The sequence below is a fragment of the Lampetra planeri genome, unplaced genomic scaffold (genome assembly GCF_965212315.1).
Source record: "Lampetra planeri unplaced genomic scaffold, kcLamPlan1.2.h2 scaffold_1188, whole genome shotgun sequence".
In the NCBI taxonomy this organism is placed as follows: Eukaryota; Metazoa; Chordata; class Hyperoartia; order Petromyzontiformes; family Petromyzontidae; genus Lampetra; species Lampetra planeri.
In genome coordinates this window covers 13,607-28,100 of record NW_027613902.1, presented here as the reverse complement: position 1 = coordinate 28,100, position 14,494 = coordinate 13,607, and the positions used below count along the sequence as shown (strand labels likewise).

General features: G+C 41.7%; 2 protein-coding genes and 1 non-coding gene across 3 annotated transcripts; all 3 read right to left on the bottom strand.

Moving 5' to 3' along the window:
* Window positions 1–5,024: 5,024 nt before the first annotated feature.
* On the bottom strand, window positions 5,025–9,458 carry LOC144738848 (beta-1,4-galactosyltransferase 4-like). The gene is given in 9 exon segments (XM_078621842.1): window positions 5,025–5,160; window positions 5,232–5,336; window positions 6,052–6,177; window positions 6,320–6,507; window positions 6,854–6,921; window positions 6,924–7,002; window positions 7,004–7,092; window positions 7,286–7,507; window positions 9,452–9,458. Coding segments are annotated over 9 exon segments (1,020 nt in total).
* An 805-nt stretch (window positions 9,459–10,263) lies between these two features.
* TRNAG-CCC (transfer RNA glycine (anticodon CCC)) lies at window positions 10,264–10,336 on the bottom strand. The gene has a single exon. It is a non-coding gene; the product is annotated as a tRNA-Gly (tRNA).
* A 622-nt stretch (window positions 10,337–10,958) lies between these two features.
* LOC144738847 (extracellular calcium-sensing receptor-like) lies at window positions 10,959–14,407 on the bottom strand. The gene is given in 12 exon segments (XM_078621841.1): window positions 10,959–11,210; window positions 11,212–11,229; window positions 11,231–11,484; window positions 11,487–11,706; window positions 11,708–11,871; window positions 11,874–12,095; window positions 12,186–12,309; window positions 12,927–13,313; window positions 13,315–13,767; window positions 13,900–14,135; window positions 14,138–14,226; window positions 14,295–14,407. Coding segments are annotated over 12 exon segments (2,514 nt in total). The 5' UTR covers window positions 14,390–14,407.
* Window positions 14,408–14,494: the final 87 nt, after the last annotated feature.

Sequence of the window (14,494 nt, the reverse complement as noted above, 5' to 3'; positions counted from 1 at the left end):
ACCCTGAGAGAGGCCGAGTTTGTAGGTGAAAAAAAGAGCCACATAGAAAATTCCCAGCAATCAGCTCCCAAAAGTCTGCATCCGCTCACATTCTGACTAACCACACCGTTGGAGGCTGTGAGCAGAAGTGACGTCACTGGTTAAAACTTCAAGTCCTTCACGTTGGCAGAACTTCAAGTGATGATCAAAGGAAAACACATGGTGAGACTGTTGATCCTGGGACGTGGCAGTCGGCGGCTTTATCTCTGAAGGATTTGCAGAAACAGCATTAGAATCGGTTGGTTTCCTGTTTTTTTTCTTTTTCTTTTTTTACCCACGGCCAGTCCTCTGTGCTCCTTTATATCTCCTCCTCTTTTCCTTCATTCCACACAGTCCCCTCATTCACTGCCTCATCTGCAGCTGGGAAAGCACCCATGAATCAACAAAAAAAGAGGCAAATCACCTCAGCGATATTTGGTTTTTAATCACATCGTCCTTCAGGATGATGAAATATCCAGAGATGAACTCGTGGCAATGGTGCGTCTTGGATGCTTCAAAAAAGACTGTGTAAAGGGGAGGGTAATGGTGAGAAGTGGAGAACAGCTGACTTCTGTTTCTTCCCAGGTTTAGGAGTCACAGACTTCTTGTATACATTTCTTCTTGTGTCCGGATTCTAACGGGAAAGCTGCTCTCTGCCTTCCTGAATGCTCCCAGTGTATACAATTTCCTGTGCAAAGCGCCCAGGCTCGAAAACAAAAACAGAGGGGTTCTGAGGGAAGAGGGAAGTGGGAGGTGACTGAAGTGACGGCCTGAAGGGCACAGATGGGAAATGGGGGGGTCGGGGGGGTTGGGGTGAGGAGATGGACACATGGTTCTTGTTACTGACGGCTACGCTATTTATCTTTTTTGAACTGGACAACAACTTCATGGCAAAGAAATAATGAGTGATGTGTATTTAGTGACGTCCACCAGTTACTCCCAAAAACATCTCTGCATTGTAGTTTTTTGTCAGAGAGGATCATTTCAAAACACTCCAAGTGATGTTTGACTCCTTGTATTTGCAGATGAGCGGGTCCACAAGGATAATTACAGATTCCAAATCCCGTATTCCATAAACTGAGGTTTGCAGTGCTGCAGCTGTACATGCAGAACTTTCCCCAAGGTGATATTTTAGGCTCTAATCACTAATTGCAGCATATGTTCTCCTGCTGAGCCTCAAAGCCCCACTGACCGCAGTGATTTACTCAACAGTTTCAAAGTAAAATGTGACACAGGCCTCATCGCTTAACTTCACGTGTGCTGACTGAAGTAAAGCGATGAGGCCTCCATTGATCCTCATACTTTTGTTCTTTTAACAAACAATTGTACTTACAGGTTGTTGATTTGACATGCTAGTAGGAAACACTGTCTGGATTGGCGTTGTTCCTGTTCTGCACCGACTAAATGTTGTAGAACCTCGACATGAGTGACACAGCGCTGTCACTGTCACAATGTCAAGTCACAGTTAAATCAAGAGTTTATCAAAGTTAAGCATCCTCAACACTGCAGTAGCTGATTGCTTCAACCACTCGGGCTCAGGAGGTGTAAATACATGATGAACCATCGAATTGTTTTAACAGCTTGAACTTCCAGCACATTAGACCAACATAAGCATTCGTTCAAAGTCTCCTTCACCACAAACATCCGCTGTAAAACGTGTGTGAGAAGCATAAAAGTGTAAAAAACAAAACTGTATTTGTTAAATGAGACACAAACAAAGCACGTACAAGAGTCCGAACTATTCCCGGAACCTGAGGCACTCAGTGGTATCTGTCTGACTGCACAGAAAGGAACTGTGAACTTCTTCCAGTGCCAAGTCAATCAGGTTTAACTGCTGTGAAGAAGTATTGCCAACAAGAGTATATACATTTACACGTAGCATTTAAAGTCCATTCCAATAATTTCTTGTGACCAGTGGACTGTCATATAGGTGTAACAAAAGCCATTGTTTGTCCACTAAGTCTGGTGGAAAACCCTTTGTTTCTGTAACTGCCCTGGTTGCACATGCACAGCTCTTCCAAATGAGTTTTTGAATCCCAACTGACAGCTTTCTGTCACCGTTTCTTACTCCTGAAATGATGGGAAGTTGTTGATTTTACCATTTACACATAAACCAAAACCAATATACCAATAATATTTAGTTGAATGTTTGAAATCAGTATCACTGAAAGTAGGACATGTCTGCAGAGTTCTTATCATTTCAACATGAACAAACTCAGGGTTTCCCTAAACCTACTTCCTGGAACAGGCCCTTGAAATATAGAACATACCTATTATAAAATGTTTCATCTCCCTTTGCAAAATCTAGTGTTAGTGGATGTTGACAAAAATGTGAGTTATTGGCAGACTCTGTCTTACCCATATGCCACCAAAGGGGAATAGAAATGTTCTATATTTGAACGCAACTGGGTCAGGAAAGCATTGCCATTTGAGAATCTGGACGTGTTAGTTAATGTCCATTTGTTTTCCAAATACATGAACTCCCCACTGGTCAGCCCATAGAAACCTGTGTACCAGAGTGATATCGACAATATTCATGGTATCTGAATGAAGGAGTTTGTAGAGTAGATGTCAGCGTTCTGTCATGCAGAGTGGATATTTGTGTCTCATGAATGTCACATGTAAGTTACATGCCCCGGCCAGGCCTCTGTGAGACAAAGCTTCTTTCTGCCTCATAGGAAGAGGACATGACATCATCCTCTCCGTACAAAGCCTCAGACATCCGTTCCTTCTTTGCCCTGATAAAAAAAAATAAAAGTCCATGCTGAGAGGTCAGTGTAACTAAATAACCAGCCATATCTCATGCTCATTTTTGGTCCGTGCTCACAGTGGTGCAGTGTCTTCAATGTGCAGCATAATTTGCTTCTGCTAAATGTGTGCAAAATGTGCAATGAGGGAAATGATCCAAAATGTCATCACATCATATGGTCACTATGTCACCCACATCATAAGGGTGACATAGTGAAACTGTCTCCTCGTGAATATTTGCCCTAACACATAACAAATCACACAATTATTTATAGGAAAAACATTCAAAGTTTATTCAAATACGTCCTAAAGAAATGCTTGATCCACTTGTCATAATCACTAAACCAGACACGCAATGTCATCCAAATCAATGGACAAACATTCAGAGCAAAGCCATGTAGTTTTACTTATGCATTGACAATGTTTTCACATATAAAAATGTCATTTCCCAAAAGAAAAAGGCTTTAAGATCCAACCATGAAATAAACGGACATTCAGTTCACCGACAATATAATCTGCTACATAAAATAGATATGAGAACACTTTGAGATCATTCTGAACAAACTGTGGTTTCATTTAAAGACAATGTGAATATAAAACCGAGGAGTGGCTCAAGTCACTGTGAGCTGTTTGTCAGAAGAATAATATTTGCTGGTGAGATCAATAATGATTGCGTAGGAATGACTTTCCATCAGCTACACGGCCTCATAAACCTACAATACACTATATACTTAGTCTGATATGAGTGGGTCAGACACACATCTCTCAGCAGCATGTGTTGACGAGTATGCAGATTTTCTATGATTAAAATGTCTTTGCATAATATAAAGGTTATTTTGACTTAACCGATAATTTTAAACATAAATTTAAATATAAATAAAACACCCACAAAGCGATTTGAAAATAAAGCACCTCATTCAAAAATAATCAATATGACTGACCAAACTACCATCATCATCAAGGGTGATCAAGGTCTTAATGTATATAAAGTCATATTTTAAATCTTTTTGAGATGAATGCATTTGCTCGCAGTAGTTATTCTTTGTAGTGATATTCTGGCTGATAACCAGAGGTTTATAGTGTCACCAGTCCCACAAGGACACTTAACGTAGACGTGAGCAGACAATGGCGTTTCAAAGCAGGAAATGCATTCGATGCCAGGATCCAGAAGTGTCTGGAGCTGAGTGATGGTTAATTATTATTTCTGACAGCAATGACAAGACAAATTACCAGCTATGAATGAGATCAGTGGTTCAAAGATCAGCCCTACATGCCGGTTTATTGCTGTTCTGAAGATGTCTGCCTCTGTTTTAAGACCGTCAACCTGTTATAGTCTTTAAAAAGGACACTGAATTTGCTTATTTGTATAAAGAAGCATTGCTGTTAAATTTGTTGTGACTTATGAGAGTCTCACTCACTTGACTTTGATCAGGCGGATGAATCAGATTGCCTCCGTCTGTGGAATCCGATTTGACCTTACTTTACTGGGATTTACTGTATGTGGACATTGGATGATTTAAGGTGAACAGATTGCCCTGCCCATGTTTGCTTAAGAGACGATTACTTCAGTGTCAATAAAGTCTCAACAAACAGCATCCAAACTCACTAGTTATTGCTCTTTGGATTCAAAGCAGCCTTCAGTCGATCCTAAACAGAAACATAATTTCTGTAGAGCTATGCATCCACACGGGTGTTCTCGGTTTCCTGATCAGACTTCTGGCCCAGGTTCAATCATTCAACGAGCTATGCTGGGAAATATGTGGCATCAACACACATTGCCTCCTTTGTTTGAATACCAAAAGTGCAAACTAGCTTGCAACAGGTCTAACATGAGCATCACCGTCCTGAGAAGAAGTCTTACACCTGTGTGGGTGGACAAACTGTCACTAAAGTAACACACAAAAAACACATTGTACATGCACTGCAGCGCCTAACATCAATGATAATTACGTTAATATGCCACGATGAAAAAAGGCATAGTGCATGATGTAGTCAAGGATTTGACAGCATTCTGGCAGGATAGAACAAAACCAATTGAAATGGAGTATCATTTCTGATATGAATAAACATGATGTACAAAAGCAGCTAACATCTTCGTGGCCGGTCCCCAACTGAGCTTAAGTCTCATACATAAACCAAAATGTGTATTATGGGTGCTTGGTGTCAGGTCTCGTGCTCACTGTAGTAGTTGTTCTACACACAGTGTATAAAACACCATGAAATGATTTTTTGGTCAGCGCGGCTTCCTGTTGGAAATCTCAGCTCTGTGGCTTACCGATGTCCACAGTCACATTGACATACAGAGGCAGCTTCTCTATCGACAGCGTCTTGTATGAGCAGCTGTTCAGTCCGTCCTTCTTCCAGACCTGTGACGTTCGTCCTAACAACTTCATCCTGGAAGGAGACAACTTCTCATCACACTGCAAACACACCACACGTTATCTTCAGTGTCTATATCTACTGACCTGTCTTTGTTGATTTTGTTCCCACTGTCCCGTTTGTGAAACACCATCGTATAACGGGCGATGTCAGCCGGTGGACGCACAATCTTCATTTTCTGCAGCTCAACTCTATCCACGACAGAGGAACCGTACACATCAAAGATTGAGTTACGTCATATATTGTTGCCGCTTTTCCTCTTCACAGTTCCAGGACGACTCGACTCATCTTGACTATTTTTTTGTGTGTGCTTCTACTGGGGATGGTACCTGATACCTGATGCTCTTTCTGGTACCTCCTCCGGCAAGGTTCCAGTTGAGCTGAGACAACACTAAAACATGACGTCTACAGAATGATTGGTCATGAAAGAGAGAGGTACCGTTGACAGGATCTATTGTCAGTTTTCTTTTTTCTTTATCTTCGTCTCATGGTCATCTAACAAGCTGATGTGCACAAAAAATGACGTCCAGACGTTTGTGTGTTTGGTGGCTGGTTAGAACATTCACTAAGAGCTGGATGCAGCGACTAGAGTTTTGTCTCTGCGATCGTATCCTGCTCTGTCTCTCTTCTCTCACTTGTCTGTGACGAAAATCTACAAACTGAGCAGCGAGTTCACCATGTCCTCCATGTTCTCCATCGTTTATGTGTTATGCGTTGTGTACACAATGCAGTCACAGCCATTTCATGCGGCCGCTGCTGTGACATCAGCACTCACATTGAGGACGTACTGACTTGTAATGGAACAGTCAAGTCAAGCTGGATCTGTCGTGGAAAAGCAGCATACATGCACAGATATACAAAACAGAAAACAACGAAAAGGACGTTTCATCTCTTGTTTTTAATCACTCACCTGATGCGAAGTCGTCATCTTCTCCACCCCAACCCCAGTAGGTGTTTGAGAACCCATTGACTTGATGAAACTGTTCTCTGGTCATGGCTGTGACTCCTCCAAAGTAGCCTTTGTAACGCAGTCTGAACGCAGAGAGAAAAACACATTCTTAATTTTGATAACAATATCAGGCCTGAGGAGACGGTCACACTGCCCTGAGTTCTAAAGAAAGTTCAACTGTTTAACTGAGGCTTTACAAGAAATTACTTCCCGTCATATACTTACTTGTATCCTGTGGCATTCCGGCCAACCACCAAGTGTTTGGGCTGACTATCGCACACATATAAATTGTAATCATTTTCAGGGACCAGGTCCACATCATGTAAAATGAAGCAATCCCAACTGTAGTCCTTCAGTGCCTCCAAATAGCCAACATTCAGTAACTTGGCACGATTAAAAGTTGCATCACCTGCCTTTTAAAAAGAGAGAACACAATAAAATCTGCTTTAGTACTTTATTGAGTGGTTATGTAAATTTAAAAGTCTTTGGAGATGTCTGAAAACTGCAAACTTCCACAGCTGCAGCTCCACAAAAACGAGCCTAGACACACTCAAGACTGTTGTTAGGTTTGAGTCCATGTAGCTTAAACACATCTTTAACAAAGTGGCTTCTCTGACTGCAGCCTACGTAGAAGCCATCTATCACTTCGTGCTCGTGCGCGCCAGTTTTGTTGATGTGTGGACAGACAGTCATGTTCTTTCTACAGTCATTTGTAAACATCATTCCAGAAGAAACTTGATGTATGATGTGGGACATTACCTGCTGGATGACATAAATTGCATAGTGTAGCTGCTGTCTCTGCAAGAGCAAGAAGGGGTGCAGGTGTGCAGGAGGTAAAGCAGGTGCTTCTCCCGGCTGCGATGTGGAATCAGGATAGCGACACTCTGCTGTGCTGTACAGTCGGGGGGGCTCGTACTCGCCTTCAGTCACTCCTTTGTTCTCATTCTCTACGTCCTTCAGGTCCAGAGAGGATTCAAAGGACAACTTCAGAGCTCCTCCTAGACACACAGCCAAACTGATCAGAGTCAATAGCTGAAATGCTTATTTTTGTACCTGACGAGCTCAGACTTATTCTAAATTTAAGGATTTCTACATGAGACATATCAAAACAAGAATCATCCTAACAGTCCTAACAACCACATGCCATGTATGTGTATCACCTGTATGACTCCAATTTTGGCGTTGACTTACGTAACATTGGTGACTCTCGAGGACACAGAACTTTTGTTGGAGTAATTAAGCGATCAGGTGCTGCTGTCCGAGATATGACATCATCTCGCAAGATGGATCCTTTAGCAAGAGTTTGTGTTGTTGCTGAAGAAACCTGGTCTGATTTCACAGTTTCGGTAGAGAACGTTGCGATCCCACGCCAGTGCTGAGACTGAAAGTAGGAGCAGCACAAAATACTTTCCCCTGCGTGAAATTTTGCACAGAGGCGAACAGAAGCCCATGGCTGCCTGACTGTGCTGTGGTGTGGTGTGGTGCTAAGCTGTTTATAATCGTGTCTGATCTCTCATCATCATCACTTCAGGGATCAGTGTTCTCATGGTGGTGACAGACACTGCTGATTTACTGAGTTACTGGTGAAAATCCATTGTGGAACCCTGACTATCCAGTGTCTGGTGATGAAGGATGCTCTGGTCAACTGTAAAAGATTAAGAGAGAAACAAGATGTTACACAAGAGAATGTGTGAAGGATACCTGGTCTTCTTCTGCACAACAGCTTGAATGGGCCGGTGATAGTTTTAAAGACATATCCATTACTCTTTGATCATTGACAAAACCCCCCAGACACCAAACTAGACAAAAACAAACTAGTAACGTGTCTTTACTACAATACCTCTTTTGTATTTCCCTTCTTTTGTTCAGGGCCTTTTACGCTGTTATGTTGCTGAAAGGACTCGTTTGTTCAGTAGCTAAACACCTTTCCATCTCTGTGTCCCCAGATTATCACGTTGCAAGGCTTGCTCACCTTCCCTTTTCCTCAGTTGTATTATTGATCGATGAAATATCCCACCGTGAAAACTGACTGGAGACGAATAGCTATTTATTACAAAAATCTAAACATAACATTAGCATCAACTTGTCTGTTTCAGCGTTAGTCATTTTTATTGTGTGTGTGTTCAGACTGATGTGTTAACACTTGCTAACTGTATTAAAGCATCACAGCTCAGCTGCACAACTCATTTAAAGACGCAGAATAGGTTTACCTTTTTACATCTACCACACGTCCTTCTCCTTCGGATGACTGCCCAAATTTGAAATAGTTATGGGGCAGAAACCCAAAGTTGTTTGTCGAGAGCCAAACACATTAACCTTGGCTAACGTTAGCTCACGAATGCGGATGTAAGCTACGTAACCCGCTATAACATCTAACAGTCACTGAACAGTCACACGAAGGGGGGGGGGGCATTACAACATGACTTTACTTCGGCGTAGACAAAACCAGTATCTTTACATTCTAAATATTCTGAAATATTACGGGTTTGGTGGGCACAGCACAGCACATCTTACCTTTGCTCAGCGGTAGTTTAGGTCATCATCACCATCTGAGCAACATCCAACACTGTCAAGTTAGCGTCAAACGTACAATTCTGTCATGTCAAATAAGAAATAAAAGCCTTTAAAGAAAAATAATAGCGGGTTAAAAATAATAAGCGTGTGTTTGTAAAATATCCAGTGATTTAATGCCATTTTTAACGTTTTTCTCTTTTTTCTAGTTCTACGAGTATTTGCAGTACGTTATCATAACAACCCCAGTGAGGACCAGCATATGACAGGCTTTGTGTTTCAGCTATGCTCAGTAACATACAAAACAGTCATATTCGTCGTATTGTACCTTTATGCCTTAAAGTCGTTTTGTACCTTTTTCCGATTTACATGGTGCCGTCCCCTTAATTTTGAAGGCAGCTCCGACAAAATAGGAAATGATTGTTGTGTGGGTTTCATGTAACTTCAAGAAGCTGCGAGCACGGTGGATGTGCTGCCTAATTACTTCCGCTGTATCAATTTCAAAATAAAAGGGATTCCAGTACTTACACAGTCCATGAGCTTTCTTGTTTGTCTGTCTACGGAAATAATTATACTGTAACTTGTATACTGTAACTGTAAACTGTTTGGTTAAAAACATGTGCAGGTGACTGTTTATGTACATGTCATTTTTCTGTCCTTTTCCCAGAGCACATCTTTGTCAACACCACACAACCTGGTCACATGAATTTAGTTTCTGTGTCATTCTAACTTCACATAGGAGCAGACACCATGCTGGTCTGTCTGCTGAGCTCATTTGTTGCTCTGAGAGTGAAGCTCTTTGAGTTGTCCAGCTGCTTCTCAGTCCGTCTCAGGATCCTGACTGACCCAGCATGTCGTCCTCCTCCTCTTGAGCAACATGAGAAGCCTCTCTCCTTCAAAGGCCTTTGCCCTCCTTTTTTATGGGATTGCTGGGAGCCTATTGCTGTGTACTTAATTTGACTGATTAATATAATACCCCTCCCCCCCCTCAAATAATATATTGATTTGAAATCAATCCTGTCGGCCAGAGCTTGAAAGTGCATCACATTGCTTTCATAAACTCTGAATGCTGTTAACTAGTATACATTTGGTTAAACGAATATATGGCTCAATATATACACACATATATATAAATGGAAACATAGGACACATATTTAATACATTTCAGGTTGAAGCTCTTTTTATCGCAGTAATTATCCTTACCCGTGACCCGTAACTGGATTAAGCGGCAGAAAATGAATGAATGAATGAATAATTATCCTTACCCAGGGGAAATGTGAGACCTACACAGGCCAAGAGAATTCTGTTTTATTCTATTCAAGAAACTGTCCCAGTTTCGTGTTTTAATTCACGGTTGGCAATCACACAGACATTGTAATATATAGTCTTCCACAAGGTGTTCCTCCCTTCAGGTCCTGCATACTCTGTGGCCAGTAGAATAACATGAGCATGTGAGACAGCCTTTGCAGAGCAGCTATCAGGGACTTGAGATAAGCAAACAGAGAAAGTTCTTAAAAACACAAGCAGCCAGAACACAGAAGTCCTCTGTAATCCACCTCTACCAAACAGATGAGAGTTTCACCCATGCATTTTTAGATAATGGCTGTTGTAATGATCCTGAGGGAAATTTAGGAAGATGGGGGAATAAAAATACCAATTGACCCTGACGTGATTTGAACACGCAACCTTCTGATCTGGGAGTCAGACGCGCTACCGTTGCGCCACAGAGTCTGATACCACAGCGAGAGAAAATTTGTCTATTAATTCATATGATATTCACCATAGAAATTTAATAACATAACGTAATTAACTAATATCATTTTATCAAGAAACGTAAAACGTAATAAATATTAATTCTGACGTTAAGCAGATAAATATAGATCACAAATAGCTATTTCGGCCTCATGGTGGTGGAATATACACTGTACAATCATTATGATATATCATCTGTTTAGTCGTGAGGTTTAATTTACCTAGTATCATCATAGGCTTTGTCTGACATAAGATCAGACAGTAGTCTAAATAAACCTGATTTAGCTCTAAAATAATACAAGTATTTTGTTTCAATACATGAGGTGATAACTTCACACAGGCACACACAGTTTTCATAGTTTTCATATACTGCTTAATTGTAAAAAAAAAAAAGATTGTGTATGTTATCTAGCTAAGTTACTTACTTTAGTAAGTTAGTTAGTTGTGCTGAGAATATTACTAGAAACGGGATTTATTTAGCATGTATTAGTTGAACTGACATGGTTTCCCTGCAGGCTAACAAGATATAGAAGATAAAACAGTGTGACACATACATTTTGAGATGGGGTCCAAAAAACATTAGTTAGTGACATTAACACAATCACATGAGAGAACTCCTTCGTGATTCCTCAAAGCTCAAAGACAGAGTGACAGTGCCACTGCCAAAGCTCACCCTTGGCTTGTGCTTTCCTGAGGGTGGTTCACAGTCATTGCCGTTCGTCTTGAGGCTGATGGATGACGATGGGGTGGAAGCAGATGATCCACCGATGCTGTTGGACTTTTTTCTTGACACTGTTTTGTGTTTTAGCGTAGCTTTGGCAGCCACTTTGAAGGCGTGGGCTGCGGTGCTGCATTCGGACTTCCTCGATAGTGGTTTCTGAAGGGTTTGAAGAGGATGATGTAGACCTTGTTAAAGAAAATACAGGCCAGCATCCCAAAGCTTGATGCCAGGATTGCAATGACTTCCACGGCTGAGACAAACTTGCCATAAGTACTAAAGTAAGCAGGGATGAAAGAGATCCAAACAATAAAGAATATGAGCATACTGAAGGTAATAAACTTGGCTTCTGTAAAATTTTCTGGGAGTTTCCGTGATTTGAATGCAAAAAAGAAACATATAGCTGCAGGAGGCATGTGTAGCCAATGAGAAAAGCCAGAGCCATGTCAGAGCCCTCATTGCAGGTGATAAAAATGATCTCATCAATGTCGTGATTCATATAGGTGGAAGGAGGCGCGTTGTACAGCCAGACCACACAAATCATTACTTGGACAAATGTGCACAGGAACACCAAGAGAAACTGGAGGTTTAATCCCCACCATTTACGATGGAAACTTGTTGGGATTTTGGCTTTCGAATACCAAAAGCACCCTATTAGTTTTCACCAGGATGCAGGAGATGCAAAGAACAAAGCTGATACCAAAGGCAGGTTGGCGCAAACGGCACATCCAGTCATGTGGCTCTCCGATGAAGATGAGAGAACTGGAGAAGCAACAGATAAGAGAGAACAGGAGCAGTAGGATAGTTCTCGGTTGGTGGCTTTCACTATTGGGGTGTTGCGAAATCTGACAAACACTCCAATGACAAACACTGTCAAGACAACACCCAGAACTGCACATATGGCCAGTGCGATACCGAATGGTTCTGACCAGGAGAGAAATTCAATTTCTTTCAAGAAGCAGAATGTGTGGTTTCCATTGGACCAGGAGTTATTTGGACACTTGGTGCAAATACTGGCATCTGTATAAATGAAAAGAGCATCTGCATTACAACTGCAACAAGTGTAATATTTGAATTTCTCAAGAATGTGAAGGGTTTTCTTCAAAATACCTTTATGGTTACTATACTCTCCGTCTGAGCACTCTGTGCATTCAAAGCAGCATGTGGGCATACTGTCTATGATCCCCTTTCTTGTGCCGGGTTCACAATCCTCACTACAATTGGAGAATGGCACCTGCAGGATGAGAATTACAACCATGAGACCATTCGAATAATTGGATAAACCCAAGGAAATCCCTTTTTCACTTCCTTCTAGCACTCAAACTCCTGGCAATTTTATAAAGCATGTTTCCAAATACAAATATTAGCAAATACATTCATCCTTCATTCATTCTTACATTCATTAAATTGACTCAAATATACTTAAAATTAAGCAAGAATACTTTCTTTTCTTTCTACTTTCTCTTTCTTTTCACCTTCAAGGCAAATATGACCAAAGGCCATGGACAATCCATAAGAAGGAACAAACTTTCAAACCTCAGAGCTGTATCCGTTCCACAGAATCTTTGTCTTGTCAATAACCAGCTTGGCTCCTCTCTTAGTGTGCATATTGTAGTATCCAACCTCCTCAAACACCACAGAGCCATCTTCAGCCGACCTGTGCCAGTTTACGATGGTGTAGTTTGCTGCAAGTCAGCATTTTCTTCAAATCGCATCTTTCCCCCCCATGCTGTTGGTGTAGTTCAAATGTCTGAGTTGTTTCAAGACCTATAAATCAGATTCCAGGTTAAGCTTTTGTGTGCACGCGTGTGAATTGAGTCGGTTAATATCGAATTACTTCACACATTTTACCTGCCATGCCTCCATTTTCTTGATATCGGCGCAGGAATTGTTTGCAAAAAGTCCATGTCCAGGTGTGCAGGTGAGGATGTCCTGCAGCGCCTGTGCAATAGAATAAACTGCAACATACACATTATAGGATATACGAAGGTGGGTGTAGTCCAGGTATGGTGTCTCGACACTGGTGATATCTTCTTCACCAGTACACAAAGGTCTGAAACTCGTGCTGCCATTCTCACTTTCATGGAGTCTGGGGCTGTCCTCCAGGTAACAGTTGAACGTTTCTTCCCAAAATTCCCTGACAAACTCGTTATGACTATCTTTCATTGGGTGGACCTGTTGTAAGAACTCTTTAAATGCTGGTATGGAACCTGCCTTTAGGGCAAAACCAATCGTCCCCGGCCACAACATCCAGATACTCTGGTTTAGCAATGAGGGATGAGCTTGCCCACGCTTCACTGGCTAACCAGATACGATCGGTGATGTTTCTCCTGACCATCACTTTTATTAGAGGCTCGATATCGGGCCCACTGGCAAACACAACAATCACTTTAGCTGTGGAGTTCTCAATCCTGTCGGCCAGAGCTTGGATTTCATCATCCTCAAAGTACTGAGAAATCAGTTCATTTAGGTGAATGCAGATGTCTCGCTCTTCCATCTCTTTCTCAAACTTTTCAATCCCTGGGCGCCCATAGTCATCATCAGAGGCCACAGCGATGACCCAATTCCATTGGAAGTATTCTATTATGTCTGCCATGGCTGTGGCCTGGTATTCGTCTGTAGGAATAGTTCTCATGAACGACTTGTACTGGTTCTTGTTGCTCAGTAAGCGACTAGAAGACGCATAGCTGATCTGAAACAGAAAAGATTTCATGTCATTTGTCAATCATTAGTTCTCACTTTATAAATCTGCACCTCGCTATTGCTTATGTGAAAATCATTTTTATTTCTGGCTTGGCTTGATGAAACGCTTTCATTTGCTCACCTGAGGAATATAAAAAAGTCCCAGTAGGTTTGCAACTGCTGTGGACACTGCTGATCCAGCTGCTCCAACAACTGCAATGGTTGATGGGATATGATCTGTGCAGTTACAGAATTCATCCAGATTCAGGGAGTCAATCTTATTTTGTGCCACGAAGCTAAGGGTGGCTTCCAAGGCTTTTGAGACGGTGTTGCATGTGTCAAAGATCCTGTAGCCCAGTGTGATGTTGGGCAGGAGGTGCTGCTGTTGTTAATCTCATCAATTGCAAAAATCATGGCCTGGAGCCAACGGAACCCCCGAAAATTGAACCTGCGAAGACATAGATGACACCTAGTTTTCAGGTTCAGAGATGCATCTTAATATCTCGTGAACTGGTCCCAGGTATTACCTGACACCACTGTGTGGACTCTGGCCGAGCTGCGAGGTCCTGGTCTTTGGATGCAACACCAAAGTGTATGGGGAAAAGACCTCCAAGCAGAATATCCCCAGTCATCTGTGCACGTTGATGTGGCCCATAAGTGGAAATGACAAAACTGGACCCCAAGAGTATCACATAATACAGAACAAGTCGCATGTTTGTTGTTGTTATGTAGGATTA